Source organism: Phalacrocorax carbo, chromosome 23 (genome assembly GCF_963921805.1).
Source record: "Phalacrocorax carbo chromosome 23, bPhaCar2.1, whole genome shotgun sequence".
NCBI classification, from domain to species: Eukaryota; Metazoa; Chordata; class Aves; order Suliformes; family Phalacrocoracidae; genus Phalacrocorax; species Phalacrocorax carbo.
Window position 1 is genome coordinate 7,529,566 of NC_087535.1, and position 25,864 is coordinate 7,555,429.

Genomic DNA, 25,864 nt, shown 5'->3' on the forward strand with positions numbered 1-25,864 from the left:
AGAGGAAATGGCCTCCAGTTGCATCAGGGGAGGTTTAGATTGGATATGAGGAAACATTTCTTCCCTGCCAGAGCGAGCGGTCAGGCACTGGAAGAGGCTGCCTAGAGAGGTGGGGAGTCACCATCCCTGGGGGTGTTCAAAAACCATGTAGACACAGCACTTGGGGACATGGTTTAGGAGGCCTGGGGGTGTTGGGTTGGTGGTTGGGCTTGATGATCCTCGAAGTCTTTTCCAACCTCGATGATTCCGTCATTCTGTGACCCCACGGCGGGTCCCTGGGTGGGCGAGGCGCGAACGGCCCGCACCGCCTCAGGCGGCCGCGGGGGCGGAGCGCGCAGGAGCCCCACCCGCCCCCGCCCCGCCCCCGCTGCGCGGCCCCGCCCCTCGCCGCTGCGCGCTGAGGTGGCGCGGCGGGGCGGGGTGGGGCGGGGCGCGGCGGCCGGGCCGGGCCGGGGCGGGCGGCGCGGGGCCGGGCCGGGCCGGGCCGGGCCGGGGGATGCGGGGAGCGGGGCCGGGCGCGCAGGCCGCCCGCGGGGCGCTGCCGCGGGCCCTGCCGGTGCTGCTGGCGGCGGCGGCGCTGCTGTGGGCGCGGGCGGCCGCCGCCGAGCCCTGCGCCGCGCCCTGCTCCTGCCGCCGCGGCCTGCTGGACTGCAGCCGGCACCGTCTGCCCGGCGGGCCGGGCCCGCGGAGGATCCCGCCGCTGCCCGCCGGCACCACGGGCCTGTGAGTGAGCGCGGCGGGCGGGCGGGGCGCGGCCGGGCCGCGGGGCCTAACGGGCGGCGGGCTGTGGGCAGGCCGCGGCCTAACGGGCGGCGGCAGAGGGGGGCGTGTGCGCGGGGCTGCGGCCCGGCGGCGTGCGGGGCCCGGCGGCGGAGCGCCGTGCGAGGCCGGCGCTCTCGGGCGGGCGCGGCGGGTCGCGGAGCCCGGTGCCCGTGAGGCGCTCTCGGGCCCGCAGCGGTGCGGTGAGGCGCGGTGCGGGCGGGCCCGCGGCGGCGGGGGGGAGGCTCCGGAGCCCGGCTGGCCGGAGCAGCGGCCGAGCCAAAGCGGCTGGAGCGGAGGCGGGTCTGGCAGCGCTGCACCGACAGCCGCCCGAAGGAGGGCTCGGCGCTGTCAGGTCGCCAAGGCACAAGGTTTCATGCGTTTCTTACCCTGTTCCGTGACGGTAACGTTTGAGAGGCGCGGGAAGCAGGAGCAGGTTGTGGCTGGTACACGTTTTGGTAATGCCAGTCAAGCCAGGTCTTAACGGTTTTTTCAGGCCAAGCTGTAGGACACAGACCCTTACGATGGTGCTTAGAAATACTCCTTCCAGCCCCCGACTTCGGCTGTGCGCTGTGGCAGTTCCTACTGCTTCGGTTTTCCACTGTGTCCCTTCACAGCTTTGCAACTCAGTGACTCCCTCCTTTTCCCTCAGGAAAACCTTTGCGGGCTCCCCTTGGCGTTTGCTGTCGTTGTTTTTCAACGAAAACCCCCACAAAGCGACAAAACGATTGGCAGCCAACCCTTAATCTCTGCTCCCAAAAGCTTAATTAGACAGTGTGCCACATAGTGTTCAGGGGGGGCCGGGTGCTATACGTGTTTGTCCTTCCTTGGCCATTCCTGTCACCTTTGCGTTCGCCACCTTTGGCTGCAGTGTGCTGGGGCGGAAGAGATGCTGAACTATGGGGGAGTATCAAAACCCACTTTCGTGCACAGAGGAGTCCTCAGGCCCTTTTGGACTGATCGTGTGTCCCAGTTGATAGAAATAACAGTATTCCAGCCCAAGAAAAAAAGTCTGTTTGGGAGATGGTATAAGCATACAAACCAATGTTCAGTTAACTCCAGGAATTCCTTAGCAGGACTCAAGAGTCTGATCTGTATTAAAAACTGGGCATGTCTGAGGGAGCTAGTGACCTTCTTGCCCCTTCATGGTTCTGTAGTGCTCTTCTTTCCTGGTCTGGTAAGCAACTGGAAATGGTTGAGAGAAAATGTGTATTTTGGCATAGAAACACAGCGAATTTGTCTGTGAAATCTGCATTTAGAAAGGTAGAAGAGTGTCTCTACGTTTGCACTTGCAGGGAGGGTGTCAGTGCCCAGAAGGGTGAGTTGGAAGTTCATCAGGTGGCTAATAAGGAAAAGGATATCCACGGTGTTTGGAGAGTGAGCCTTCAAGCTTCAACAAATACTTGTATCTTTCTCCAAGCTGATGGTGGGTGTGTTTAAAGCTGCTTGGCACAAAATGCGGTGGGAAGAAGCGGTGCTGGCGCTGTGCTACGTTATGCAATCTGACATGTGCTGCAAACAATAATTAAGTGTGCGTTCTCTGTTGTGGCTCTCGGGATTTTGGCACACAAAGTGTGTGTGTGTGGGTTGACATTTTTTCCTTGCTAGGTCTACTCTAGCAAGTCTGAATCTAAACGAGCTGTAATGCATACATGCTTTTTAAAATTAATCAAACCTTAATTCTTCTCGTATGAGAAAGCTCCTGCTGTACTTTTTCCTCTCAGTTCCATGATATCATTTCACCTAACTTTGAGGACTAAAGTCTTAATTTTCCTAACTCTTTCAAACTACTTGCAGGTGATGCTTCCAGTATGTGGGGTTTTTTATTTTGTTTTGGTTTTTGTTTTTAATAAGACCAGGAGAGCACCTTTAGAACTCTTTTTCAAGACGGAAGTATTCAGGCAACTGTAACTTCATATTTCCTGCTAAATGGCATATGTTTTGTGGATAACCTGGCAGGTGATGAAAAGGGTAGGGAAGTCAGAGAGTTGGCAAATGTTTTTTGATGTGACGTTCTGTAGAATAAGGAGTGTAAGCCCTGCTTGTAGGGCAGTCATCTGTAGGGGGAAAAAGAAGCACGATGCTGGTGGTCGCTGCCTTCCAGTCCTGTACTAGTGCCTGAAGGTGTTTATATATGCTGGTAACTAGGGAGATGATGAATAAAAGTAGATTAGGTATCAGTTAATTAGTTCAGCTAGTTCCGTTCTCAACAGGTTTTTTGGGTGAGCTTGTGTATTTTCAGCTCAGATGGCTGGCTGTGTTGCTGCATTAACATCTGTACCAGCACAGTGCCTTGGGGAGGAAGCGGGTATGCTCAGTTGGGCTGAATTAAGCCCACTCTCCAGGACTAAGTATACAGTAATCAATTTGGTGTGTGCGCTCAGTTTTATTTACTTAAGAAATGAATACCACTTCAGCTCAAAATGAATGTTTGGATGATTTTATATACAACGCCAGATGAATCTCTAAAATAGAAATTTTGCATGTTTGCTCTGTATCTTGCATAACATGGGCCTCACAGTAAAAATGCAAGTGCTTCTAAAATGACGGGTTCTTCGGTTTTGGCTTTTTCAGAGCAAGGGAATTATATCTGGTTCTGCCTGATAGCAGAAATCTTAGCTGTGTGGTTGAATTATATACACACACAGAAATCAGATGATGTATTTTACTTTGGATTTAGTGATCGGACAGTCTACTTCCAAAATAAAAGCATCAGTAACAGTAACTAGATATAAATAATGTCCAGACTGTTTTAAGTATGAACCGTACCCAACTTCTTGAAAGAGGACTTATCATTAATGCGAACTTTGTTGTAGTCCAAATCTGAGTAATTGAAAAATACTTTCCTGGGCTTTCTATATTAAAATCTTAATTCCTAGCTCAGTAGTAAGACAGTAGGCTTCTGGGGGGATACCTGAATGTTAGCAGATCCTCATCACCCAGGCCCCATATCCATCAGTGTTTAAGAAGCATGTGGGCAATGCCCTTAATATGTTGCTTTAACTTTTGGTCTGCCCTGAAGTGATCAGGCAGTTGGACTAGATAATTGTTGTAGGTCCCTTCCAACTGAAGTCTTCTATTCTTCCTGAAGGCCTTGAAAAAAATCAAGTTTCTGTTGTCATTACATATTAATCTGACTCCCAAGATCTTTGTCAGTGCCCGCTAACTGTGCCTGACGCACAGGTTGGTCTGGCTCTGCACCCATGGCATGGTTTTGCTCATCAGTGTAGTATCTGGACACCTCGAGGAGTGTGTTGCTATCTTCTGTGTCCATTGTCTCATCCTTCCTCCGCGGGTTGCACTCAGATCCTTTGGAAATAGCGTGGCTCAGTACTCCCCGTCTGGTTAAACCCACAGCTACCAAGATTAGCCTCCTCAGCCCTGGCTGCCTGCCTCGTGTTTGAAAGATCCTGGAAAGACTCTTCCCCTGGGATCTGGGATCAGCGCTGCCACTTGCTCTCCCCCCTGCGGAGCGTGGCTGATGGCTGCCGTGGGCCGTGCCGGGCTCTGGCAGGGGTGGGCAGGGTGGATCCAGACAGCCCGAGAGGGTGTCCTGAGCCTCAGCCTTCCTGACCGTTCGTACTTGGTTGTTTTTATGTGTTACTGGCATTTAGGATTTGCTTGATTATTATACTGAGGGAGCCGGCCAGCAGAGCAGCATTCAGTGGCTGCATGTACGTTGTCCTCTTCTCCAGGTTCCTGTGATTCTTTTTTTTTTTTAATTGTAGGAACGAATAATTGTTTGCAAACCTGTTTGCTGCTGTATCTGTATAATTTACATCTTGATGTAATTGAAAGAATACATTAACAACTGTCTGACTTGCCATGACACCTAGGATTTTAATAATTCATTGCTAGAGTGGAATCTTTATTGCTGAGCCTGAGTGGAAGTTAAGGACAGTCTGTCAAGTCCTCATGCTCTCCCATTAGATTCGTAGGTTCTGGTCTTACAGATCAAAAGTGTCTCGGTAGTGCCATGAGCACTGGGGTGAATAAAACCAGGTCCTGTTCAGGTGGTCTTCTGGTTATTGGCAAGTTTCCCCTGTGCGGAGGGTTCCTGTGACAGCTTTAACACCCACTGATAGGGGCTTACTGGTACTGAGCGAGGCTTAAATTTGTACTGCAACCCCTTCAGCAGGGGCTCCAGTACAATTTCTTCCCCTACTCTTGGCTTTTGGGCAGCTTCGTGTCTGTAAGGTTCAACCCTGGGTGTAGTTGAAGGTGTCCGCGGGCCCAAAGCTATCGCAAGAGTAGGCGAGCGCGTGGGTGCCATGACTGCCCCAGCCCGGTTGTCAGTGGAAATATTAACTTTAATCAATTACGTTTTCATCTTTTTAACAAATACATGGTAGTTTTGTTCTTAAAGGGTAATTTTGTTTCCTGTGTCAGCATAGCTGCAGCCTGCCTGACGATCTTAAAACTAGCCATAATAAATATGTACCATGTTACTTCTGTACTCATGAAATCATGAATCAGTGATACGGGACCTCGTCAGAGGCGAACATCTCTTGTTGAAAGTAGCTCGTTATGGCTCTATGCTCGATACCAGAATTGGAAATGGAGTGAGAGGCGTGGTGCCTTGCGGACAGGCAGGCACAACCAGCTAGCAGAGGCAGACTGGCAGTGGTCAGTTATCAACAGATCTCTGGCCGTGGTGAGGGTACCAGTCGTACTTCACAAGCTCGGTGGCGGCGCTGGGCCTGTTCAGCACGCAATGGCTCGGGCTGTCGGCACAAGCTTTGGGGACTCGTCTCCGTTCTGGGCTCATGCCAGAAAGGCGTCGAAAAGATGAGTTGGTTTCACCAATTGGAGTGACGTCTGTCTCTCCTCACTGGTACGGCTGGAACCAGGCTTCCATCATAACCCGGATATTTTGGGGTTTTTTGGTCATGGTCTGACTTGTGTCACAAAATGGAGATAGTCTGTGCCCAAAGAGTTACCTCTCAGAAATGGACATAGTTTTTTTGCTTTCCTGATAACATCTGATGCACCAAGTCCAAGGCAAAAGTAAAATCCTGCTTTAAAGTCAAAAGCAATGGAATAGCATCAACATCCAAATGGGCATTAAAAACAGATTTAACAACTCTTGCCCGTTGAAACAATCCAACTCCTGCATTTGTTTCCTATAAGCAAAACCAACTGGCACTAAAGCATGCCTTCTATAAGCTTCCCAGCCTCATGTTTCTCTCCCCTCCAGCTTCTTTGGTAATTGTGTGTATGTTGTGCCTTTAAAATAAGCCTGCCTTGACTAGTCAGCTTCTTTGAAAAGCTGGGCACGCTGAGAAAATGGGGATCGTTTCTACAAAAAACATTTCACCAACAAGCATTTTGTAAGAAGTTTTTCTTTATATACTTGCAATAGGCAAGTATTGTAGATAAAGCTGTGATTTAAAGCAAAAATGCTCCGATCCGATCTTTCTTCCAAGAAGCCTTTCTAACAAAAAGTTATCCGATTCAGGCAGAGAAATAGAACTGTCTAGACTTTTATTGTGAGTGACCACTAGAACAAGCTTGAACCTCTTCTTCCTTTGGTGAAGGGGGAATTGTATGTATCAAACAGATGGTTTAAAACTTTTAGGTTGCAGAAAGCACTTATGTGAGGGGTTTTGGTGTGGTTTTTTTTTTAAACTGCAGGAGGTAGAATAACTTTTCTCTTTGTTCTCTAGGGATTTAAGTCATAATCATTTATTGTCATCCAACTGGAGCATTGATTTGTCTGTTCACACACTACAAGAAGTGTAAGTTGTTTTTTATGAAGATGAACTCTAAAGATTTTGTACCTAATTCTAATTAGTACATTTCATTGCATGTCTAGATACCTGGTCTGACTTGTAGAAATATTCAGTGCCAGTTAATTAAAAATGGATGCACTGGGTTGGCAGCATGTTTTATGTATAAAACTGATGTTTTGTGAGCAGAGAACTTTTTCATAAAAGGTTAGAAAACCAATATTTTAAAAAAGAAATGAGACACTTGTTTTGACTGTAGCTGATTCTAAGTTAGAGAGGTAATAGTATCCATGGGAATGGGAAAAACTAGCATGTTTTGCTATTAAATTGTTTAAATTATCAGTATTTAAGCTTTTAGGGAATCTTTTTTTGTCAACGACTAAGTATTATTACCATAAAATTGTTAAATGTGTTCTGTGATATGAGTTATTTCTGCTGCCTGCAGAAGGGCTTTTCTTGTCTTTGAAGTGCCAGTGATCTTTTTTTGGTGTCCTTTGTTTTTGTGTTTTAGGAAAATGAATTACAATGAGCTAAGTAAAATTCCGTATTTTGGAGAAACAACTTCTAATATAACCCTTCTCTCATTGTAAGTAATAGCTTGTCTGCCTTTTTCTTGTTTAACAAATGGGAGAATTGTGTTAGAGTTCTGCTGTCAAGTTGTAGGAAAACATAGCTTCTTTTGTCTCGAAATACTCCCCATCTAAAGTGCTTTAGGGAATATGTAAGCACTCTTTAAAGAAATACAAATCAGACAATCAAGTCACCCTAAATTACCAATAAAATGCAGTCAACCGAGGCAGGCAGCTTTGAAGGGGAGAGATTCAGCCTAGGGATGACAGTTCCCACAAGGAAGAGTGCAACTACAGGCACCAGAATGGGAATGTGTTCATATGTCAAGGTGGCAAATAGCTTTTGGATTTTCAGTTTTGCTTTTGGAATTAACACTCTGAAGCATGTGCTACCTGTCCCATTTGAGAGTCTTGCGAATAATGTTGATATACAGAATCCTATAGCTGTTTTAGCTGCACTCCCTGAAAGATGGCATGTTGTGATAATCGTATTTCTTGCCGGTATTTTTCAGGGTACACAATACCATTCCAGAAATAAATGCTGAGCAACTCCAAGTTTACCTTTCACTGGAAAATCTAGATCTTAGTTCTAATCTTATCTCAGAAATTAAAGCTTCATCTTTTCCACGGATGCAACTGAAGTACCTGTAAGTATGAGTGATCTGTTATGTCTAGATTTCTGGCTCTACAATAGTGTTGAAGACCTCATCTGCTCTAAGCTACTGTCTTAAAGTGGGCAGCCTTGTGTGGCTTTGAACTGGTAACGGTGCTCAACAGAGCTACAGATGTGCTTGAAATAAAATACTTTTCATACCAATCTATATTGCATTTTCTCAAATAGTATGAAAAACAATAACCGCTGTTGTCAAACAGCGGGTACTCCAGCCAGCAGGGACAGGAATGAGTTCTGCCCGTTTTGAGTAAATCACTGCTGACATTGTCTTGACTATGTCGAACTGAAGTGTGGGCATGCAGTAAAAATCAGCTCCTAGCACCGATTCCTTTGGGAAAATGATTTAGTTTGGTATACCAGAATTCTGATTTCTGATGGGACTTCACAAAGAACTTGAGTTCCAATAAAACATGGTCTGAATGGTCTGAAGTGCTTGCGCAGTTGTGTTCATAAAATTCTCCGTGTTCTGAAAGGCTTCTTTTCCTCTGCCTTTCCTAGGAATCTGAGTAACAACAGAATAACTACACTAGAAGCAGGCTGCCTTGATAACCTATCTAGCTCGCTAATGGTGGTAAAGCTGAACAGAAATAGGATTAGTGTGATTCCACCAAAGATCTTCAAACTGCCTCACGTGCAGTTTCTGTAAGTAACAGTCTTGAAAGCTTAATATTACAGCATTTACAGCTGTGTTCATCTCAGTGCACCTTCTTGAATTTCAGAAAGTGGTGCTTATCAAAAGATGTCTTAATATTTGAATGTTGTCTTTATATCAGGGAACTGAAAAGGAACCGGATTAAAACGGTGGAAAGCCTTACATTCCAAGGACTGGAATCCTTAAAATCCTTGAAAATGCAGCGCAATGGGATTAGCAGACTAATGGATGGAGCGTTCTTTGGCCTGGGTAATATAGAAGAATTGTGAGTATGCCTAGTCATGGAATTTCTTTTAGGGACTCTGGCTGTGGAGGGTTGTGTCCTGTATGGCTTCCTATACATCAAGGCCGTGCTGAGATAGCGATGAGCATCTCAGGAAACGAGTTTACAGATCTGTATTTCCCCATTTTGATATCATGTCTGGTTACTTCAGAGGTAGAAGGATGTTGGCTCCCTCCCCAACTTCTTCCCACTTGGTGATCAAGAATGCTTTGACTCTATAGGTTGCTTTTTGCTGGTTTTCATTTGCACTCCCCATAACATGGGATGGTTCTTTGTTGTGTGTTTGACAGAGATAGCGCAGTGGTGTGCCACACAGTGTTAGTGAAAGATTCTTTTAAAAATGAAATAATCTTTGAGAACAGAGATTACACTTTCGCTGCTGCCACTGGATCACTGCAGCTGTTGTTGGTTTGTTCGTAATATACTTTTGTTCGCTCTTGGTTCCAGTGGAGTGAATATAATGGTACATTTCAGGTTGCCTGAGGCATAATGTTGGTAAATCATTTTGAGATCCACAAGGTGAAATTTCATAAATATTTGTTTCATTGATTATCTAATTGGCAAATGTTTTCCCTTCTAATTCCTTAGAGAACTGGAACATAATAATTTAACAGAGGTAAACAAGGGCTGGCTGTACGGTCTGCGGACATTGCAACAACTCTATGTTAGCCAGAATGCCATTAACAGGATCAGTCCAGATGCATGGGAGTTCTGCCAAAGACTTTCTGAGCTGTAAGTCCTGGGCTGCTTTTCATCGGGGATTTTGTAATGTCGCAATAGCAGACTGGATAGCAGGACATATGCAGCAAGAATGAACTATCAAAGGAAGTGCTCCGTTTCCTTGTTAGGCCCACGGCAATGCTGTGTATTTTACTTATTTTTATAAGTGTTCTATCAGAGAAATTAATCAAAACTCAATAGGTAATCAAGTTCGATAATACCTTTGTAATTAATCCCCCTCTACTTGCCTCTAAAGTACATGTTCAATGTTTCTAGAGACTTGTCATACAACCAGCTAACTCGCCTCAAGGAGTCGGCCTTTGTGGGACTTGGCTTATTGGAGAAACTAAACCTGGGTGACAATCGCATTAGTCACATTGCTGATGGTGTGTTTAGAGGTCTGACAAATCTTCGAACCTTGTAAGTACAGAAAACATTTAGTGAAAGCCTCAGTTTAATGCAGTGAAGCTTTTGGAAGTAAAGACAATATTGCACTGCGCAAGCCTGAGATTGGTGTTTTGGTGTTGTGTGCTGTCCTGCCTGCAGGTGTGGGGCTGGTAGTCTTTTGGTCTGCTGAGACAACAGAATTCCGGCCCAGCTAAAACAAACCAACCGCTTAATTTTAGTGGTGATAAGAAGCAGTGGTTTGGTGACCCTGAGTACCCAGCTGTCTGTTGTAACCCTTCTGAGAAGGTGTGGATAGTCAGCTTGTGTAAATGCCAGTTGTGGAGCGAATGGTCAGCCTGGACATCTCTTTATTCCAGGTGGTTTTCTTAGGGTTGGAACCTCGGAAACCAAGCGGCGAATCCTTTTGGTTGCAGAAGGTAGGGTTTAGCCCACCCTGCTTGTGCGCTGAAGCCATAGCGCAGCGTATGGCAGCGGTGCAGGATTACTCCTTGCCTGTCAGAGGCACAGCTCTGCTCTTGCCAGGACCTTTAGGAGCAGCTGCTACAAAACTTCTGACAAGAAAAGACTCAGTCCTGGCTCTTAATTAAAAAAAAAAAGTGTCCCAAGTAGATCTGAACAGTTGTAATCATCCTCAACAATGGTAGTTGAGAAAGGAGTGAAAGTTTATAACCCCTCTGTCAGTTCATTAAATAAATGCTTAAATAAGCAAACTCACCAGAGAGATTTATGTAAGCAGTCATCTTCTGTTAACCTTAATGCAACCTTTTAATGAAATAATTAAAACTAATTTCTTAGATTTAGAGTAGCATGAAAAAGAACAAGAGCAGATTAATTAGTAGGTTTTCCTGGGCTCCTCAGGGGCGTCAACAGCTGAGAGGCTGGCCATTTTATTCGGGGTTGGAATGTGCAGGACAGAGGGCAGTGGTGATTAACAAGGCTCCAAGCATTCGTGCCCAGCCAAGCATGAGGAGCCAACTCCTCTGCTCACACAATGAGGGGCTTTTCTTTTGGGTTGCTCCCTCTTTTGCTAAGTGGTCTGAGTAGTGGAGTGTAAAAATACTTCAAACAACAGGAGATACCGTGTTGCTGTCGGATTAGTTCCATTGTTGCTTGTATACTGGTGGTTTCAGTGCTAAGGCTGACATAAATATTTCTATGTGTGTTCAGCTCCTGCCACTGTTCTGCAATGTACCTTTAAATTAATGAGACTAAACTGTAAAAACTGTATATTAACTGCAAGGTAATAAGAGCAAGGTAGGATTAAAGGTGTATCTAAGAATAGCACTGAAGTTTTGAAGCTTTACCTCTTACTGCATTACTTCATGATGCTGTGAGTAGCTTGGCATCGATACCCCTCCAGCACTCAAAATCTGAAATTCTGAAGCAGACCTGGAGGTAATTCTAGAAACAGGTTTCAAATCACAAGAATTGGCAATTTGGAAATAAATTTGTCATACTATTCATCTAGTCATTCATCTCATTAGATCACATCCATATCCAGTACCTTAGCTTGAATCATTTTTAAAGAGGAAAATACTTAATGTGAGCAAGTAGCAAGGCCATATTTGTTAGGACCTTCTGATGCACAAATCATGGAATTATTTTCTTTTTGTCCTAAGCTTTAAGTATGTATATATTGTGGAAATGTCTGCTGCATGGTGTTAAGAACAAGATTTCCATATTTCAAAGTAAGAAAAATAAGAAAATAATGTGTTACCACTGACAATGTCCTGGGGGTCGATCCCACTCTCTTCCAGGGTGGTATTCTATGCAATTTACAGTCTCAGCCAAGGGAAAGTACTTTCTCCACCATTACCACAAGAAAAGTGTTTATATGAGATGATGTATACCAGTTGTCTGTGTAGTAGTTTGCTTTCTGTGTCAGTTGACTTGTTTGGAAGCTCCATCAAGCTGATGCATAAAGTGTATGGTAAAATGCACTACAGGCTATTTTTTGTTGGTGTATCTTCCTTTAAACGCGCTCCTCTCTACAGGGACTTCTGTGCCCAGTGGTACCAAAACAGATGAAAACTCTGGTTTTGACAAACTCTTGGCTCAGTCCATGCCATTCAGGCTAAAAATGCAATTGAATTTATTTTGCCTTCTCTGAGAAGCATTTAATCCTCTCTGAACTGTATTGCTATATTGCTTTTGCTGTTTAGACCTCTCTTCTATGTGAGGGGCCAAAGTGCTGTGCAGAGGTCAAACAGAAATCTCATTAGCTGGTAACAAGATTTGTGAGCAGAATATCAACTTCATTCTGAAAATCTACTACTCTGTGCCTGCCAGGCTTACGCTGTAACCTGTGTGTAATCTCTTAATATGCAAATGCTGTTATAAGCCTGTTACTCAGGAAGATTAGTGCTGCTGGTGTATTGGTTAATTCACTTACATGAACCAACTTGCTTCAGGAGCCTCTCCCAGCTTCTGGTAAATAGTCCATCACATGACAAGTGCTAGTCAGACTGGGTCTTTCCTTAAACACCACATCAAGAAGTTGTACTGCAGAATTTGCTTGTGGTTCTGTCTGCAGCACTGATCTTGAAAAATTCTATTTTCTCTTGCATCTCTGAAATGGAATATTCATCTTCTGATAAGCTTAGCTTTATAAAAGATTTGAGACCTTCCAGGTGACACTGTGCCAGAACACCATAGCAGGCCTGTACAACAGTTTAGTTCTCTTCCCTAGCTCGCCACTAGCTGTGGTCATGATGACGTTGCAAGGCTTCTTTGTAAGAAGGCTTTTCTACTGCAGGGACTTGCGGAACAATGAGATCTCCTGGGCCATAGAAGATGCAAATGAAGCATTTGTGGGACTCAGCAGGCTGGATAAACTGTATGTATTACAAACCATTGAAATGACAGTACTTCCCAGGCACACAGAGGAGAGGGAGAGGGCAAAACACTAAGTAATTGTAAATCAGTGACATGAGGCAGAAAGCCTGTCTTGTTGGCAGCTGTATGCAGTATGTTTCCACTTCTGTGCTATAGCCTCTTGATCTAGGTAAGCTTTAGCTCCATGGTCAGGAGCATTGGATCTGTGTAGCACTGGATCACCTTGCAGCACCAGTCTGAAGAAATTAAGCATAAGTATTTGACTGCATTTATTACTGAATAGCCCAGTCCTGCTGTGTGGTGATTATCACTTTTTGTGCTGCTTTAGTTTGGGTAAAAGTTAGTGCTTATAAAACAAAATTGGTTTTGAGCAAATATGAAGCACTGTTGAATTAACAGCTTCTCAGTACTTAGACAATGCACGTTTCATCCAGTGCCGTGTGCTTTGTAGGAGGCTCTATCCTGTGGATCTACAGACATTGCTTATAACAAATAGCTTGGTATGAGGGTGCAGTCTCAGGAACTAATGTGGTCGTGGCAGATTGGTATTAGGAAGTTATTGCTCCACTCCCAAGTTCTACTTATCACTGTTTCATTCTGCTGACTTAAATTATATTCTGACGCATCTCTAACCCAAGTCACTTAAGTTAAGAATGCAAAAGAAACCTTGTTCTTGGGAAAATTAGTTTAGCCTTTAAGCTGAAAACATAGTATTTTATCTTTTAGCCCAGCTAGAATTAGAAAAAACTTAGTTAAACATCATAGGGAACTTCTTTTGGGTCTTATTTGTGAACTCACTGACATTCAGAGTGGTTTCTGGGTTTGGGGGGCTTTGTCTTTCAGAATCTTGCAAGGAAACCAGATTAAGACAATTACCAAAAAAGCATTCTCTGGTCTTGAAGGACTTGAACATCTGTAAGTACTTTACTTGGTAGAACTTCTAATTATTTGTCAGCTTCAGTCATGTATTCTCTGTCAGATTTTCAAGAATTTAACTGAAGGTAACATATGAAATCATACTTACCTGTTATTATTCTCTTTGCTTAACTTACAGAGATTTAAGTAACAATGCAGTAATGTCCATCCAAGAAAATGCATTTGCCCAGGCTCACCTGAAGGAGCTGTAAGTTCATGACAATTATTTACAGATTCTTTACAAGTTCTACCTTGTAAAGAATCCTTCAGCCATTGTAAGATTGGCTGGAGTTGACTGAACTGTGTCTGCTTCCATAATGAAATATTTAAAGCAGTGCTAATAAATTATTGACTCAAAGTCAGTAGCAGTATACTTGGATTTAAGCTTTGATAAAATCTGCACCTCCATTTCCTTAGTTGCATTTAGTAGGAAATATTTTTTCTTGCAGTGCTAAACCATTAACTTCTTCACATCTTATGATTTTGCAGCAAACTCAGCACATGCTAGCACATAGAGAGATAAAGGAATTATTCATCAGGAATGTTTCAGGGAGGTTAGCAAATGCTACGTTTTGTCTTCCCATTTTTGGGGCTAGGGAAAAATTCACAGCTTTAAAATTCACAGCTAGACAAGAATTTTTACTTGCTCAGCAGATGCTTAAGCTGTTAGAACCTCTTGTGATCTTCAGACATTTAAAGTATTATAATGTGAAGTGACCTTCACACCCACCACTAATCCTACTGTAACGGCAGTCGTCTCTATGGGATAAAGTCTCTGAATATAGTGTAATCTGTCTTAAAACTGTTATTCAATTAGTTAATCTTGGCCAGATGGAGTGTTAGTCCACAAGACCTGCCAGTTTGAGGTGACACATTTTAGGTGTTAAAGATAAGACTTCACTGCCTTCAATAATCTATCTTACAAGTGAGGAATCGTTGGTATGTATGGGCAAAGAGCGGGATGGAATCCTGGCTTGTTTGTGTGTGTCTCCTCTTGCTACTGGATTCATCTAGTGGCAGATCGCTTGTTAAAATACTGGACTTTCGGCACAGTCAGTCATAGTTGTACATAATGTTTAGGAAACTTTGAAAGCAGGTGGTGGGGAAAAAGTGGCCCATCATTGTTTCCTGTTCACAGTTTTTATGTGGAGCAGAAAAAACAATGTGCAGCAGACACCTGTATGAAACAAATCACTTTCATTCTTAAATATTTATTAGTTGGCATGAAAATGAATATTTAGGCTTACGCTCATTTCATAATGGCAAGTGTGTTTAGTTTGAGGCTTAGAGCTGCTCTGCAGTGTTATGTTCCTTTTAATTGCTTTAAAGGAGGATGGGATAATTGTTAAGACAGGCTTTATTCTTTTTTAGAAGTTGGAAATCCAAGGTTGTTTTCTTCAGAATTAAAAAGAAATGTAAGGTTTTAACACTGACAGAGAGGGAAGGTTTTTCAGGTTTGTTTATAGCATGTATAGCTAATGGTTTATTATAAACACCCATAGGCATAAAAATACTGTAAATCTTAATTTCTGAACATATACGCTTTAAGTTGTTTTGCTGCATGAAATCACGTGTAGGAATGTGAAATACTAGTCTTTAATCAAACTTCTATTTTGCCTTGTTTCTGCAGAATTTTGAACACTAGCAGTTTGCTTTGTGATTGCCAGTTGAAATGGCTGCCGCAGTGGCTCACTGACAGCCATTTACAGCAGGCTGTAAACGTTAGCTGTGCTCATCCTGAATGGTTAGCAGGACAAAGCCTTCTCAGTGTGGACCCTGATGACTTTGTCTGTGGTTTGTATTTTTAATGACTTTCAATACAAAAAAAAAGCCGGTAACACAAATCTGTGCAGGTACCTTTCTGAAATCAGGGTGTAGCACTGCTGGAGGTGCTTACTCTTGGCCATGATGCACATGTGGGCCTGTGTAACATCACTGGGTCTGCTTTGGAGTTTGGGATTTAATTCTGTTTCTCTTTGCTCTGTTTTGTTGAGTCTGAGCACCGACCTAATCCAAGGCAGTAATTCTGTGACACTGCATTCTTTTTCATATAGGTTACTGTTAAAAACTGATTACCCTCCTGCTTACGAATGCCTTTAGCTTTGGAAGGGCTTTTTGACACTTGCTGGTATGGACAAGAGCCAATAAGGAAGACTAGAGTAGTCAATACTCTGGCACATTTGCTGATGCTCCATATCTGTAACGTCTGTCTGGTGTCTGCCACCACACTTTCAGACATAAGCCCGTTTATTTTTGTGACCGAACTGTGAGATGGCAAACTGAGACTCTGCCCAGAGTCATGTGTGAAGTCTGTGGCAGGGCTGGAAATGGTCTGGTGTTCTGTTTTCTGGGTGAGCTATCTGATAAGTATGTACACAATTCTTTCATTCTTTTGGTGGTAAAGGCTACAGTAATCATGCAGGCACAAGCACCCACTTCTCCATTCTAATATCACACTGTGGTGCCTGCCGCTCAATGCTGTGTGTGCCTACGAGAATGTCTTTGCTGAAATAATAGGTATTGAAACAACTCTCATCGACTGGGATGAGGTAGAGTGAACTGCCAGCTTGCTATGCTTTGTATTTGTAGAACTTAAAGGCTTTTCAGGATGTTTAAACTATCTGAAAATAAGTCTCCATCCTTCGTAAAACAGCCTAGCTCTTCAGCAGAGCAGGGCTTCTGTGTGTGATCTAAATATAGCAAGTTCCCGACAGTTGTACAAAATGCAGGGCGCTGCTCAAGACCATGCTTCTATGCTGATTGTTCTCAATGCTTATTCTGTATGCCTAAGTGTGGTTCTAATCCTCTTTCACAGCTTGATTTCCAACTGAAAACAGCTGAATATGCGCACATCAAGCAGGACATCTGTTCCCAAAGCTTGCTTTCTGCTTACACTGTCTTTTGAGAGAATTTTCTTGCAATATTTAATTGCAAGGTAAAGACGAAAGTAACTAATCTTGGTGCTTTAATTTTCAGATAACTTCCCCAAACCTCAGATAAGAGTGCATCCGGAGACCACAGTTGCTCTGCGAGGCATGAATGTGACTCTGACTTGCATTGCTGTGAGCAGCAGTGATTCACCCATGTCCACTGCCTGGCGTAAAGACAGTGAAGTACTGTATGATGCAGAGGTTGAGAATTTTGCCAGATATCAGCAGCAAAGTGGTGAGGTGGTCGAGTATACCACTGTCCTGCACCTTTTCAATGTGAATTTCACTGATGAAGGGAAGTATCAGTGCATTGTCACCAATCACTTCGGCTCCAATTATTCCAACAAAGCCAAGCTGACTGTCAATGGTAAGCAATCGTGGTAACTAAGGAGAAACACTTTTAACCTAAAGCTTTACTTAAATAGCTGTAAGTCTGTTTTTCACTAGAGCTGGCCCAAAATAGTCTTGCAAGACTGCCTCACTGCTATTTAGAAGTATCAAACATCTTTTTGTAAAGCAGGAAAGACGTGACTTTTTCTTTTGCGGGTGAAAAGCCTTCTGTTCACTTTTCAAAAGGGGCAGGTATCTGCTACGTTTTCATGATAACAACATCAGTTGTTCATCTAGTTAAATGGAGGTAGAAGTCTCTTAAACTAAAAGCTCCCTCTGCTGTCTCTTCAGAACTAAGCACCTTTCCCATGTGTTTGTAAAGCTGGGGAAGATTCAGCTAAAAATAACTTGTGGGACTGGAAACAAACTCTGAAAAATCAATTATGAAGTTCTTTGTTTTTAGCTGCAATAGCTCTGTTTATTTTGGCTGAGGGAAGGGAGGTCAGAAGACAATGTTCACATTAGTCCATAGAGCACTGATCCCCGTTGTATCTGAGAACAGAAGTGCCTGTGTTGCTTTTGCTTGTCCAGAGCAGATAATGCAGACCTGGATCAACCAGATGGAAGTTCACCTTCCCTATTACCAGGGAAGCAGTGTGACAGAGGGCTAAACCTTTTTCCTGTCTTTTCCTCATGAGAAATATTGTTCTTCAGATCATCTTAAATGAACACTGTGGATACTGTATTTAAGTCTGGAGGATAGGCTCTTAGAAACGACCACTGAAAACTTGTGCAGTTCTTCAGAAGAATCTGCCCCTCTCTCTTAGGGAGAACTATAGGTGTGTTTCAGATTTGTTTGTTTTCAGGTATTCTCTGTGCTGTGAAGCTTCTGCTGCTTTTTTCCTGGTACTGAAAATACTGAAACTGTCTCCTTTGATCCAGAGCTACCTTCTTTCCTGAAAACCCCTATGGATCTTACTATCCGCACTGGGGCGATGGCCCGGCTGGAGTGTGCTGCAGAGGGCCACCCTACTCCACAGATCTCCTGGCAGAAAGATGGTGGCACAGACTTCCCTGCTGCAAGAGAGAGGAGAATGCATGTCATGCCTGAGGATGATGTGTTCTTCATTGCAAATGTGAAAATAGAAGACATGGGAATCTATAGCTGCATGGCACAAAATGTTGCAGGTGGTTTGTCTGCAAATGCCACGCTGACAGTGTTAGGTAAATGGTGTGCTGATCTCTGCTTGCACGTGCATCAGTTCGCTTCTGCAGTGGTAGTGTAGCTTACCTGTAAGTAGCAAGCTTAAGTCCTAAAGAACGAAGTTAAAATAAAAAGAGCGTGGTTTCCTACCCCTTTGGCTGTAGGTGGAATTCTGTGTCAAAGAACAAGAGATTTTTTTTTTCCCCGCTGCCCCCCCAACTTTCAATGTAAGGGTGCTGCCTCTGGAACAGCGTCTCCAACTGCTTTGCATGGGTTTGGGGCACTTGAATGCAGCACATAACATGATTTTTGAACAGCGAAGCTTTGAAAGCTAAGCTACAGTGCTGACCAGTGAAGTGAGTATGATTTTTGCAGGAGAGAACTGAGGGGCATGTCTCAATCCAGCAGTGTAGGCTCGATAGGTAATTTGTGTTGCCTTGGAACAAATTTAGTCACAAGTAACATGACCTGTGGTGAGTAATAATGGGAGGACAGTTCCTTCTAGAGTGCAGTGGTTTTTTAAGACACTGACTTTTAACATAATGGTCATACACGAACTTAGAATTGGAATACATAAACCAGACTGGGGCTAGCGTAGTTTTGAGGATGTTTGCTGTACCTGCGTTTGCTGACGTGATCCATAGAAGAACTGAACTCAGGATTTCCCAAATCCTGTATTTCATTGCTCAAGTTTAGGTTCAAGTTGTAAGATCAGATTTTTAAATATCATGGAGTACACGCTGGTGTTGCACAATGAAGTTATCTTACAATTTTTTTCTTTTTTCCCCCCCTTCATTGTCACAGAAACGCCTTCCTTCGTTAGGCCCCTGGAAGACAGAACAGTAACCCGAGGTGAAACTGCCGTCCTGCAGTGCATAGCTGGTGGCAGTCCTGCCCCTCGCCTCAACTGGACTAAAGATGACGGCCCTTTGACAGTCACAGAACGGCATTTTTTTGCTGCGGCAAATCAACTCCTTATCATTGTGGATGCTGGACTTGAGGATGCTGGGAAGTACACGTGCATTATGTCCAACACACTGGGCACCGAGCGTGGCCATATTTACCTAAATGTCCTGGCTTCCCCAAATTGTGATTCCTCCCAGAGTGGCATCGTCCATGAGGACGACGGCTGGACAACAGTAGGCATTGTGATTATTGTCGTGGTGTGCTGTGTTGTGGGAACTTCCCTGGTATGGGTTATTGTGATCTACCACATGAGAAGGAAGAGTGAAGATTACAGCATCACTAACACAGGTAAAGTGCAAGAGCAAGTTTTGCATCCAAAAAACTTGAGTGGTGAAATTTCTGGATTCATTACAGATTATAACACTGAAGAACTGGAGATTTCCTTCTGAAACCTCTTCAGGGATTTGCTCAAATTCCTTCATTTTAGAGGTTTTTTTTAATATCAAAAGTGTGTTAATTTTATTCCTTACACACTAGATTTGCTCTACATTGAGGGAAAACAGTGGAGTTGGGAAATAAATATTTGAATAAACTTACAGATGTTTTCAGGACCTGGAATAATGTGTGTAAATTTCCGGTCTGGCCCTGTTTGTTTTGAACTAGCTGTATGGATTTTTTTAATGACTGAGGTAGAAAAAGGAAAACTGAATGTGAGTTGAAATTCTGGATGACGTTTTTGTTAATGTGGGTAATGGTGTTGGTACTACCTTGAAATGTTCACACTTGGCTGTTAACGTCATCAATGTTAATTCTGCCTTGCAGAGGAGATGAACCTGCCTGCAGACATTCCCAGCTACCTGTCCTCCCAGGGAACTCTGTCAGAGCCTCAGGAAGGCTACAGTAACTCGGAGGCAGGAAGCCATCAGCAGCTTATGCCTCCAGCCGGTAGCTACATGCATAAAGGCACAGATGGTAAGCAAAGCCCTCACGTGTATTACTTGGGTTTCAGCAGGATGCCAGTGCACAAGTCTAGTCCTCGTAGCTGGCAGCAGGATTGCACAGTGCGGGGTAGTGCTGCATATTAACGTCAAAGGTGACTTTTCCTAGAGAAGAATTCAGTTTGGTCCAAAAATTCCCATTGATCGTTCTGAATTTGAGGCGTCTCCTGTTTTCCTGCTAGTGCTTGTTTATTCTCTGCTATCAAGGCTTCCGCATTCCGTGCGCATTGTTTAATCTTCGGTCCAGCAACGTCTGGGCTCACGTCTGCTATGAGAGCCTTTGCATGTCGGTGTCACAACTGCTGTCCTTCAGGTGCCGGAGTAGTACAGTTCCCTCCAGAGGCTCTTTGCTTCAGGGTTTGTGATCTGTTCAGCAAGGCGGGGATGCCATTAGAGAATTCCTAGGTTAAATGTCAAGATAGATTTTTATGCTGTTTCTATCCTTTGGTATCTCAAGAGTCCAGGCAATAGAGTTAGAAATAAAGTTCGCTTGGAAGATGGCTTGCTGTACATTTTGTCCTTGGCATGAAATTGCCGCCTCTGCCAAATAGTCGCTTGCTACAATCATAACGAAAGGGTCTGTGCTATTTCCCCTACCTTGTTTGGATGATTTTCAAGATACTTCAGTTTATAGAGATGTTATTTTTACCACCCAAATGTTGACGAGCCTTCCAATCCTTACATAGGCTGGCTTTCAAAAGTGATCATTCAGTGTAGGTTTTTTTTCCGCATCTGTCCTATGATCCATTCCCTCTCGTTTATAGTCCTACTGCACTAAAGTCTGTATCAGGAAGGAGCTGAGAAGCAGCTTGTCTCAGTGATACCTTTATCATCTGGTCTGAGGTGGTTGGGCATGCAGGGTACAAGTCTGGTACAGGAGCGTAAGCCGTTGTGGGTAGATATCCCGGCTTGATTGCAGAGCTGTTACAGCCTGGTGCCCAAGCTGGTTGGACCTGCACGGAACCCTTTTGCCCGTGAAACAGGAGAGCAATTGTGAGATCGCTCCTGGTCATGTCCATGGTTTTGTCCTGGTCAGCCTCAGAAGGGCAGTGCTATTGAGAATTCGGATGGTGGCAAACCTAGAGCATTTCTCATGTGACTTCTTCAGTAAACAGTCAAGCTGAGTACTGTGTTGCCATGTTCATTGTATAAAGGCCCTTCAAACTGTGCCTCTAATACATGACCATGCTAAGACACGAAAGAGTCTATGGAAGTCAAGCATCCTTATCCTCTTTGAGAGTATTTGGGTTTTCTGTCGTGTTCATCAGGTGGCACGGCGCCATTGGTGATCTGCTCGGACTGTTACGACAATGCAAACATCTACTCCAGGACACGAGAGTACTGTCCCTATGCCTACATCACAGAAGAGGACCCCCTGGATCAAACTCTTCCTAATCTCATGGTGCAGATGCCTAAGGAAACGTATGCAGCACATACCCAGCATGAAACCAGTACTCTTGATAATCTCTTAGCGGACAGAGACATGCCTGTCTTCCTTACCAACCATGAAAAAATAAGTGAAAAGAAAATCTCCTCCCAGCAGATTAATGGTGAGTGTCCCCTTTTCCCTCTTGTTGCTGGTTATTCCCTGATAACTCTGGCCTTCCTTGTGCTGCCCTTCGCTATTGATGCACAGCTAATTCCTCAAGTGACTGTAGTTTGCGAAGTAACTCATCTGTTTATCCCCTGTATTCAGAGCTAGCCCTCAGGCTGCATCCGGTACCCAAGAGTTGAAGAGGGTGATGTTAAAAAGGTAGTGTTTCTTAATCTGCAGTTCATCTCTTAAAGCTTGTGGACTGTGATCCCTTGCATGTACTTCAGGGGCATCTATTAACCAAGAGTCAAGGCTTCACATGAGAAATTCAGATAGCCCTTCTCTTAGAGCTGGCTGGATTTTCAAAGAACTCCAGAAGATTTCTTTTTGTCTAAATGAATTGTTTTTGTGTTGACTTTCTTCCAGGGAGCCTTTTTAAAAGTTCACACTGAAACTGTGTGTGTTGTTTGTGGTTACTGTAGCAGATTGCTGAAATGGGAGAGCATCCGCCCAGTTATGCTCTCATAAATAGAGAAAATAACCTCAGAAAGACTATTGAGTGGCACAAGTGAAACCTGTCTAAAATTTGAGTGTGTTTATCATGAACTCACTCCTGTCATCTTGTAATTTTTCTTCCTCAGAACCCTTTCAGATTCCGTTATGGGGAGTAAACAAAGACCTAGCGCTCTCTCACTCACACTTCCTGCATCAGCAGTCGGCCCGTGAGACCACACGGCCTCTTCGAAGCGAGGGCATTGCCGACAGCGACCGGGAACAAGCTGCTTCGCCCAGGCCTTGCCACAGGTTACGTGAACATAACTTTGATTTTAATAGGACACGCAACATTCATGACTATAGTGAAACCACGTAAGACACTAAAATGAAGTCTTGAAAGCAAATCCGTATCAACTGACGTTTTGTATTTACTACCTCAGGACTAACCCCAAGGCCAAAGATGCTTGTGTGCGTGTGCCTACAATTACAGGCTGACTAAAGAGAGTCAGACTCCCTAGGGGGAGGTGGCACATGCCCTTTTTCCTTGGATATCTGTGTATTGGAAAATGAGAATGTGCAGCAGAACACATGGATGATTAGTGATGTCCACAAGAATAGCATTAAAACATGGATTTTCTGAAGTTGGAAGCAGCTTTTGTGTTGGTGCACGCTTTGAAAATCTCTCAAGAATGCATAGCTATTTCACACTGCGTTGTCTGCTTGAAAACAAACATTCAGGGCCTCCTCGTGGAATTCCCCAGTAATTGTAAGCGTAAAACTCTTGGCCAGCTTGTTGTTCCTTAGACTGTTGGCAGGTGTCTGTTACCAGTCTAACTTTGGGGCTTGTTTTCTCCTGTGAATAATGGACTCTAGTTGTAAATAAATTTGCATTTATAAATATTTTGTATACACTAAGCGTATAAATGTGTTGGCTGTAATGTAAATATATTATTTTTTATTATGCCAAAGTATGTATCATACTGTTAGTCTTGACAGCTGCATATCAAGCCATATGTTTTCTGGGCTGGTTTTTTTTGGTGATACTGAAAGCTTGTTTCTGAGGGGATAGAGCTGTCTGTTTTGGAAAGAAATGAATGTAGTGTAGGTATGTGGTGAAACTGTGATATTGATGAATTTTGTTGTTGCATACAACTCTGTATGTGTTAAGCCTGGCTGACCTGACTGCAAGCTGATCCGCTTCATGACGTTAGCAGAATTCCAAGTATGACCCACTGAAGAGAGTCCTTAAATCTCTGTATCAGGCACCTGCCTTGTCCAGTGGGCCATAAAGCGCAACAGACCCTGCATTAACAAGCAGTGTTAACCTGTGTTCCAGGCTGTAGCATCCAACTTCCCAGAAGCTGTTGTAAATAGCAAACAAAAAGAACAGTACGCAAAATGCTTCCTTCTGGTCACCTGGTAAAATAGCTCCAGGATGGGAGTTTTGAGTGGTTTCTTTCAGAAGTGTGTCTAAGCTTTTATCTTTAAAAAAATCCTTTGTATTGTGTATGTTGCGGAGAGGTCTCCGTGTGTTTTTCCTAGCTGACAGTTAAGTGAACTTTAAAAAGAATGTTGTGATGAAAAGCATCGGATAAATTGGGAAATCGTTTGATGAATACTCAGTGAGCTGTGCTGTGGATTTTCCGTTTCCTCTGCACAGCCAAGAGGCATATGTAGTTTAAAACACGTGTGTCCTCCTCTGTCATAAAATTATCAGGCAAAATTGTTGCTCTGTTGAACGCTGTAATAGTTCCCTAGAGCTCAGTGTGGCCAAAATGTTTAAATATTTGACAGGTGAGAAATGAAACAATATGCAGGGAGCCACTTAATATTGAAAATCCAGTACTTGCTGAGACAGAGGAAACACAAACTTCTTTAGTTACAGTGGAATGTGCCTGACAAAGTTCGGAGGAAGAACATTATAAAGACTTTCTGAGAAGTTCGTTCTTCTGGGAAAACGCACCTTTGTGTAGCAGGGGTTAAAGACTCATCGGTGATGGGTTTTCAGCAGGTGTGTTGTGCTCAGTGCTAGAGTGCTTCAACATTGCGCTGTATACTCACACCTGAAGAGCACGGGGCTCCCTTTCTAGTCATTGTTGCATTTTGTCAGGTCACAGGATATGTACTAAAACGAAAACAGCTGCGTGGTATATTTTTACAAAGACAGAAGAACCTTCTTGGACCAGCCCAAGAGAGGTATGTAAGACTTCCTGTTGATCCATTCCTCGATAGAAGGGGGTGTGACTGAAGTATCAGGCGCAGTCATGCAGAATCACAGCTGAAACTTCTGAGACTGGATTATTTGAGTAAATGAGTGAGGAAACACTGGGAATAACGATTATTTTCCCACAGCTCTTTGGGCATGATTAATAGTCAGGTCTATGCAAATGAGCAAATACTATCAAGGGCTCTTACCATGCTCTCAGACCAACTGTGGTTGCTTTGATAGCCAGAAGCTTTAGTAGGAAGAGGATCCAATTGTCCTTGACCTTTGGATAGAGACACACACAGGTGTGTTAAACTCTTTCTGGGCTCTGACATCTGAAATGTTTTAATAACATACATGCTAAAAGAAGGATCTTAAGTTTGTTCCTTTCTGTTTTTACTTCCTCCAGGCTTTTCCTTTCCAGACAGTGTTTAAGACATGGTGCTTATTTTCAATCCAAAGTCATCTCTGTTGCAGGAACCCAGTACTGTCAGTTTAAATCCAGATGAGAAAGGTCAGGCCGTGAAACTACAGCAGCAGCAAAGTCTCTTCCTTTTGGGCTGCTTCCTCCAGACGCTCACGCAGGCTGCTGTGGCAGAGCGCTGCTTGGCACGCGCAGAGCCGTGATTTCCCACTAGCGGGAAGAGAGCGCCGCTGCTGCTGCTCTGTCTCCCATCACCATTTGGCAAACGCTTGTTACTTTTTCTGTACCCCTCCCTCTTGTGGAGTTGAGCTATTACAGCTCTGTCACAGTACAGCTGTTGATGTCCGGACCTTAGATATACCTTGGGCACAGCTCCTCAGTGTGATTGAATTCCCTTTAGGTAGGTAAGATGTGCTTGGCCAAGACCAAGGTTTTAAAGCTGATGCTGTCTGCACCAGAACAGACTGAAGTGCTAGCTCTTGAAGCCATTTAGGAGCTAAAGCTGCATTCATTTCTGTGAGATATTGGCCTGTAAAAGCTGCCATTATGAATTAGGGCATTTGCATCCCGCCATGAGCAATGGTATCTCTTTAAAGTCCATAAGCTGGTTGGAAATAGCTGAAGCTTCTAAGCAGGCGACCACCTTGCTGTGCTTAGCATTGTGGGAGAACTTCCGAGGCAGACTTGCAGAAAAGATCAGGTCTCTCTGCCTTCCCCTTTCCCCCAGGAGGTGCAGGTACGGCAGGGTGGCCGTTCTGTTTACTGAAAACACCAACAGTTTCTTCAATCAATGCCAAAGTTTTAACAGTACAGGAGCTGGGGGTTCATGAGACAGCGTGAGCAAAGCTGCTCTCGTTCCCTGTTGCTATTTCCTGGTGTCTATTTATATTTTTTCCACGTAAGAATGTATATTTTGTATAGCATGTGTAATATATGTTTGTCTATTGTAATATACCTTCATTCAATAAAATGCTATATACATTGAGCTTCCAGTGTAACTTCGTTAGTTTGTAGTTCAAATAATTATTTTTTCCTCTATGATAGTTAATATTTAATTTTCATAGGGGAGAAAAATACAGTAGACTGCTGTCTGGACGTGTTCCTGGGCAGCTGGCTCCAGGTGCCCCTGCTTGAGCAGGTTGGACAAGGTGACCTCCAGAGGTGCCTCCCAGCCTCACCCGTTTTCTGATTCTGTGATTCTTATTTCAGTTTTTCCAGTAGGAAACAGCCTGTGCCCTCTTCTGAAAATGTGCAGGCAATTCTCCAGTGATGCTGTTGACTCTGGGCTGGGAGG

At 43.9% G+C, this 25,864-nt stretch overlaps 1 protein-coding gene across 2 annotated transcripts; it reads left to right on the forward strand.

The window, feature by feature from the left end:
- Positions 1–486: 486 nt before the first annotated feature.
- On the forward strand, positions 487–25,555 carry LRIG2 (leucine rich repeats and immunoglobulin like domains 2). 2 transcript variants are annotated; one of them, XM_064472344.1, is made up of 18 exons: positions 487–723; positions 6,426–6,497; positions 7,000–7,074; positions 7,570–7,704; positions 8,229–8,372; positions 8,504–8,647; positions 9,254–9,397; positions 9,662–9,805; positions 12,549–12,629; positions 13,472–13,543; positions 13,683–13,751; positions 15,174–15,337; positions 16,520–16,840; positions 17,746–18,027; positions 18,812–19,261; positions 19,736–19,885; positions 21,180–21,461; positions 22,087–25,555. In XM_064472344.1, the coding sequence occupies exons 1-18, from the start codon at positions 497–499 to the stop codon at positions 22,314–22,316; spliced, it is 3,186 nt and encodes a 1,061-aa protein (XP_064328414.1). In that variant the 5' UTR covers positions 487–496; the 3' UTR covers positions 22,317–25,555. The 2 variants fall into 2 exon arrangements, with proteins under 2 accessions (XP_064328414.1, XP_064328415.1); XM_064472345.1 differs by lacking the exon at positions 22,087–25,555 and adding an exon at positions 21,608–22,066.
- The last annotated feature ends 309 nt before the right edge of the window (positions 25,556–25,864 follow it).

Coding starts and splice junctions, on each gene's coding strand:
- LRIG2 (XM_064472344.1), top strand. CDS start 497: ATGCGGGGAGCGGGGCCGGGCGCGCAGGCCGCCCGCGGGGCGCTGCCG. Junction 724..6,425: donor CCCGCCGGCACCACGGGCCT/GTGAGTGAGCGC, acceptor TTTGTTCTCTAG/GGATTTAAGTCATAATCATT. Junction 6,498..6,999: donor GTTCACACACTACAAGAAGT/GTAAGTTGTTTT, acceptor TTTGTGTTTTAG/GAAAATGAATTACAATGAGC.